This window comes from Montipora foliosa, chromosome 6, assembly GCF_036669935.1.
Source record: "Montipora foliosa isolate CH-2021 chromosome 6, ASM3666993v2, whole genome shotgun sequence".
NCBI classification, from domain to species: Eukaryota; Metazoa; Cnidaria; class Anthozoa; order Scleractinia; family Acroporidae; genus Montipora; species Montipora foliosa.
Window position 1 is genome coordinate 41327489 of NC_090874.1, and position 7104 is coordinate 41334592.

At 39.5% G+C, this 7104-nt stretch overlaps 1 protein-coding gene across 1 annotated transcript in view; it reads right to left on the bottom strand.

The window, feature by feature from the left end:
* Positions 1 to 1247: 1247 nt before the first annotated feature.
* Positions 1248 to 7104, bottom strand: part of LOC138005572 (uncharacterized) — a 28750-nt gene continuing 22893 nt past the window's right edge. Inside the window, exons 26-29 of the mRNA XM_068851779.1 lie at positions 6249 to 6410; positions 4168 to 4226; positions 3064 to 3160; positions 1248 to 1371 (exon numbers count right to left, since the gene is read on the bottom strand). Of these exons, the coding sequence (XP_068707880.1) occupies positions 3065 to 3160; positions 4168 to 4226; positions 6249 to 6410 (317 nt within the window). The 3' untranslated portion in view covers positions 1248 to 1371; position 3064. The remainder of the gene's footprint in view (positions 1372 to 3063; positions 3161 to 4167; positions 4227 to 6248; positions 6411 to 7104) is intronic.

The following is a 7104-nucleotide window of genomic DNA, read 5'->3' on the forward strand; positions in this document are numbered from 1 at the left end:
GAAGCAAGCGTACAGCATAAAATACAGTTATTAACTCTGGGACATTTTCAACAGTAATAAACAAGATAAAGTAAAAATTAGGGTTGACAGAGATGCCTCGAATGGCTCTTGCATATCTCAACAAACCTCTAATACCCTCCTAGCCCCTTGAGACACCTAACGTGCACGCCTAACATACCTGGAAATTACAATGTAGCATAGTAAAGAACATTCTTGTGAAACTAACGAAGCGTTGCAAAATAATTATACTCCAATCACACTGAAACGATTATAAAATACTTTGTAACAAATCCAAATGATCACAAAACAAAGAATAGGAAAAATAAAGAAAAATAAAGAAAGAGAAAAAGGAAACTAAACACCGAAAGAAGAGAATCTAATTTATACTCTAATCACCCAGAAACGATCATAAAATATTTTGTAACTAATCTTTAATAAACACAAACACAGCATCAGGGGCGGGCGTCTCGTTTATTGATACAGCGAGCGTTTACAACATACCATAGAGAAAATTACATCAGTGAATAAGCAAATAAAGTCAAAGTTGAAAGAGATGCCTTCGAGTGGCTCTTGCATAACTTACAAAATCTTAAATAGCCTAGAAAACCCCACGGGGTTCACCATACCTACGAGCATGCCTAAAGTACTTCTACAATTAACACCAATCTAGCATATTAACATACTTCATTGTCATTAGCGAAGCGTTACAAAATATATTTATCCTAAATATAATCGTCTTTAGCTTAGAAGGGACAAGAAACAGACCCTGTTTTTGCCAACAAAACGTAAGCACCATCCCTATAAACATTTATTTTACTTTTGTAAACGTAAATCCTGACAAACGAATCGCAAAAACTAACATCGCAACAGCGTAGGCTACCTAACTCATTATAGTGAAAAAAAGCGGTATACGCGGTTACACAAATAGCTGCTAAGCGGAGATCCGAAAGATTAGCACTTGGACCGGCAAGCCTAATATTACAAATATGTAAAATCATCGCGGGAGTAACGGGTTCCTTCTTTTAGACTGATTTTGCAAGTTCTCATTTAGCTGCTTCGAGCACCAGCCTGGAATCGCAGGGGCTTTTTAAACCATACAGATCATGCGCCCAATTAATACCATAGCCAGCAGATTCGAGGGAAGGATAAGGGGAACCACCCTGAATCAGGGACTCTAAATAAAGAGTATGGCAGGCAAACGACCTCGCTATATTGTGATGACCATTCTCTGAATTTCTGAAAGGCTCTTGACTAACGCTCCGTCGTCGAAGGAACGTTTGCTCCAATGGTACGCAAGGAAAGATCAGCTGCTAACCTACGAAGGTCTGGGTCCTTTAGATGGGCAGTCTTGAAGGTTAACCCACGTCCAGCCTGTACAGACATAAACAAAATAAGGAAAAGAAATATACGAGCAAAGGACTGAGTGAAACAGAAAAACAAAACGTGACTCTAGATAAAAATAAGCCGAAGCCTCAACAAAGCAAAACCAACAAGACAAAACGGCCAAACAAACCCAAGGCCCAGTGGCCTAAACAGTGCAATATGCATAAACAGAAAAAACTAGCGCGTTAGTCATAAACTGGCCCAGTGGCCCAGCGGCCTAGCAGCCAAGCGGCATACAACTCCTAAACAATATAGACAGCTTTCTGTACATCGCCATCGAGAAACAGAAGAAACACTGGGGTACTCAATCTAGACCCCAGAGCTCTTATTTTTTGCGCAAGACTGATGGAGAGAAGAGCTCTGGGGAACCCTGAAACATGTCTTCTCATTGGTTTTCGTGAGAACAATAAAAAGCGTATCTGATTGGAGCTTACATGTTAGCACGAGGGGTGAGCAGGCGCCGTAAGGCTAAGTTAGCCAATTTTTGGCTGTAAGAGCCTACGGCGCATGTTCTACTACATAGAGTTTCCCAAAGCTTTGGGAAATGCGCAGAAATAAGATCCGAGGCTCTGGTGACGAGAATGTGGGGTACTAAAATTCTCTGATCCGAAAAGGGAACTTTTGTTTCCCCCATGACAATAAACATCCTTACCATTCTTCACAGACAAAATCCGCCTTGAAATTGAACGAGTTGGAAGGTTTGGATGCTGTTTTTAACTTCTTAAGTTGCAATTGAGTGGTCGCTCCTTTCTCCTCGAGATCGCGCTTAAACGCGGCAAACTTTTGGTCAAATTTATCGTCCAAGAGTTACGAAAACAACTTCAAGGCCACAGCGTTTGACAAAGATGTATCCGAGCAACGAGGAGTCTGTTGATCAGAAACTCCGGCGCCGTGTATTTCCGAGATCGCTTGAGAAACGATCGCTGATTCAGTTTCCGACATAGCTAAAATTAGGGTTGACAGAGATGCCTCGAATATGGCTCTTGCATATCTTAACAAACCTACGAGAAATTGTTTAAGAATGCATGATTGTTGAATTGACGTGACAAAAAGCTACTTGATTTTTGGTTTCAGTTCTCCTTTAAATACCCTACTAGCCCCTTGAGACACCTTGCGCGCACGCCTAAAATACCTGGCAACTACAACGTAACATACATGCAGTAATCATGGCTTCATAGCTCTGTTGGTTAGAGCGTCGCACCGGTATCGCGAGGTCACGGGTTCAAACCCAGTTGAAGTCCTGAATTTTACAGGCTTCTCTAGGTAATTGCTAAAATTGCGTCCATAACTGCGAGGATCATAGCTTCACTTGATTTCATATCCGCAGTTCAATAGGATTCATTTCACATATCATTTCGTTCAATGATTCATTCATCACGGGAACATTAGGACCCACAAATGACCAGCTCTCAACGTTAGTGGATTCATGGCTCAGTTCGTCAGAGCGTCATACTGGCATCGCGAGGTCACGGGTTCAAACACCGTTGAAGTCCTGAATTTTTCAGGCTTCTCTACGCAATTGCTAAAATTGCGTCCAGAACTGCGAGGATCATAGCTTCACTTGATTTCATATCCGAGTTTCAGAAATCACTTCGTCCAGTAAATATACTCTAGTGAAACTAACAAAGTGTTACAAAATATATTTATAGAGTGAGAATAATATAAGTTAAATACGTTTACCTTAATCTTTGAGCGCTAGAAGTAAAATTATCGTCAGTGTAACACTAAATCCAAGAAGAGTAACAAAAGCGAACATCATCTTGCGAAGCATAGCTTCCTGGGTAGATAAACCACAAACAGAAGTGTTTAGAAAGTAAACTCCATATTTGGCGGCTGGTACATCAGGCCCACGTTGTTTAAAGACTAGATAACTTTATCCAGTGGATAAGTCACTTACCAGGGTATAAAATAACCTCCCCGTTTAACATTGGCTAAAGCCTGGTTCACACGTACGACGCAGATGCAAACGCAAACGCAAGCGCAGACGCAAGAAATGGAAATTTTTCCATTTTCTTGCGTCTTACTTCCCATGCGTTTGCGTCGGACGCGTGAACTTCGTTTGCGTTTGCATTTGCGTCATACGTGTGAACCAGGTTTAAGGTTTTCAAACCCGCCTTTACTTAGATGTGTTTCGAGCGTGCATATTCAAGGTTACGAGAGCAAATTCTAAAACTTTCGCACAGATTGAAGCTGTTGAACAATTGCGCCAAATGATAATGCTAAGAGTTATAATTTAACTGTATGTTGATTTGATCGGAACAGGCAGATTTTCAATGGAATAGGTGTAGCTCGAAAGTTTTCTGGGCAGTCGTAAGTTCTCGGGCGTGATATTTGAACCGTGGGCGTGGCGGTGAGGAGGGTTTGTGGCATTATAATGATAAAAAAGCTTTCACATTGTTTGATTAATTCGAGAATAATGGAAAATACGAGCATAATGTTTAGCATAATGCTGTGTCATCAGGAGTGAAGCTCATAGGCACAACGCTCGCATCTGTATTCAAGCATCTGAGACAAATGTTTCTAGCCCTGCGGCAGCAGCCCAATTCTTTCCTTTCTTCATGATATTAGCCTGTGGAGGGGCGGATGCATGTACACAGGCTGCATTATATAGGAAGTATTGACTTGAACTGTGCCTATAAACTCAGTTAGTACCTTTTTATTGTAACGATATTGTCTCCATTCATCTTTCTAGAGTCATGATCACGCCAAACCTTCTAGATAAAAACTCACATTTTTTACAGAATTTCGAAAATACTGGATAAATATAATTGAAAGAGAATAAACCTTAGGAGCCATTTCTGGCTGCTGCCAGGCCTCATATCCAGGAGGATGCATTGGGATATCTGTAACAAAAATAAGCAAAATAAAAGTTCTAGTAGCGGACTCCATTTTACCGCCCCTCAGACTTCCGACGAGCTTGGGTACGACAGAGGGATGTCCCATTCAAACAGGTCAAATCCATAGAAATCTAATTCCTCGTCTTGCTTGGTATACCATACGGAATACAACTTTGAAGTTACATGTAGTTCTTGTTGAAGTAAAAAGAGCTGATTACGAAGTGATTGATTAATGTAAGCAAAGTTAATTCTAACTCGAACTCTTACATGAAGTTAAAAGGGAAGTTCCTGCTTTCATGAGAAATTGTAAAAAGTTTCCACCCAATTGAGAGCACCCAATTGAGAGCATCAAAGCACATTGAAATGGGAAAGGGTGTCACGTGTGGTTTCGTCTAACAAGAGCCTTAGCTTTTAAAGAGACACAAGCCTAGACACAAATATCAGGATATATTTTTTAAATATTTAAACGATTTTGAGAAATTTAGAAATTTCGAAACATTAAGAAGAAAATTGTGATATTTAGAATTTTTTAGGGAAAAACTACTGAGGTTATCTTTTGTTTCCGAGAGAAATGGAGAAGGAAAGCAAATTTTTAAGTTAAATGCTACTTGCAGACACAGAAGTTCAAACAAAATTAACAAATTCTGCCATATGCGCCTGAAGTAATCACATGCAGCAGTATTCTCCATTTTATAATGTCACGTAAGTTGTATGCCTTACAAGGACACCGTTGAATTTCCTGTGTTGCCTTATACTTTGTCAGGTAATTTCTGTATCATTTGTGAAAATGAAGGCAGCTATTTTCGGGATGTTTAGAAAAAAAATCAGGATATTTAGAAAAAAATCGAGATATTAAGAGAAAAAACCGGGAATTTCCAAAAACATATTTGGGCGATTTCGCATGATATTTGTGTCTTGGCATAATTCTGTTAACTATTTCAATCAACTTCGTCTTTCAACATCTTGATGGCTTTCAAATGTGAGAGTATAACAAAAGGGTAAGCTAACATAGGTTTTGTTTATTTCATACGATCGCGCGCGAGTTACAACACAAAAACTTGAAACCGACGTTTTCAAGTTTGAACGCAGCTCTTTCTTAGTCATTCGCCGCTAAAAAGCAAGTAGAAATAGTCTATGCATTACTAAAAAAGTACTTTAAATTCAAAGGAATCCGTTTTGTCTTAATTTTGTGGCTGCCATCAACAGAACAGCGTCTCATGGATTTTCATTGTGGTACCGGCTAAAAATAGCGTGACAGTCTCCCTTTAAGGTTACAAGAGTCCACCTTTATCTATCATACTGGGCCTCGGAGTCAACCCTTTCTTGAGTAGAGCTATTAATAGAACGCCTCTGATGGGGGTTTCGAGATTAAATGCCTGATCAAAACAGAGCTATGCCAGTGCGATCGTGACTAAAACACCTCACGAGTACACACGAGTAACATACGACTACAGGCTTAATCAGTAAACGAGTGCTATTTTCTTCACACGAACTCGTGAAAAGTGTAGTTAACCGAACCGTAAAATGAAAGCTAAAACGTTAAAAGAGAGTTTAGGCCTAATCACTGAAACGAGCGCTTAGGTTTAATACTCGTATGTTACTCGTATGTACTTGTATATTATTCGTATGTTACTCGTGTGTTACTCGTATGTTACTCGTATGTACTCGTATGTTACTCGTATGTTAGTCGTATGTACTCGTATGTACTCTTCTGTTACTCGTATGTACTCGCGTGGTGTTTTAGTCACAATCATGCCGATGCTGTTTTATGTCATGTAACCCAAAAAACACGCATCAAGCTGGAATTTTCGTTGTTGTTGTTGTTGTTTTGTTTTTGTTTTTTTTTGCGTTTTGCCGTGGAAATAACACTTTTTCCCTGCAGGAAAAAACCGTTCTAAAAATAAATATACTCGGAAAAGGGTTAGACGATCAACAGAGGGTCCATTTGACGGACTCCTGAAGGTTAACAACACCATTGAAGGGTATTACTTGTAGTGTGGCTATAGTGACTTATAATTCAGGTCCTACCTCTGGTATCGATCTTCTTGGCCTTGTTGCATTTGGACATGATAAGATAGAACTCAAAAACAAGTATGAGGAATACACCAATGAAGAAAATAATTACAGCATAAAGGCCGGGCTTCCCGAGCCCAACCTGGTTTAGGTCCAAGCCAAGATAGATGGTAACAACTGCGAAGCAGATTAAAAGAAAAGAAAATTGAATTTTTGTAGGAAATATGACTTCACATAGCATGTAACCAAAAGGTAACTGAACGTTCATTGTAACAGTATGTTTTCGAATTCTTGGGAAATAAACTTTTTGTTAATACTTCTTCATACTTAATTCTTGTTAACTATATACCGCTCGTGGAATAAACGTAGGCAATCGTATGAACTTGCTCGTGCATTTCGTGATTTTTGGGAACCAGTGATGTGTCGAAATTTATCAAAATTGCTGTGTTTCCATAGCAACTTCTATATCGAACTCTACAACCTATTTGTCCTATTTATGCATTCGTCATTGACCAATCAGAAACACGATGTTCTGTTGAGTACACAATAATGCATATTTTAAAGTTGTATTGCCATTAATGCACGAAGGATTTCAGGATACTTAGTTATATCTTGCGTTTCAACCTAATTACAGTGCTGCGCAAGACTCAGCAATGAAAGCAACGGAGGCGTGCTTACAGGACATTCGCAATTGGATGATTAGGGACAGACTCATGATCAATGATGACAAAACCGAATTTATGATCATTGGTACGAAGGTGCAATTACGAAAGATCCATCAGAACAGCCTGGTCGTTGGTGAATGTGAGGGTTTCCCAGTGATGAAGGGATACGGAACTTAGGGGTGTGGATAGACAATACTTTTACATCG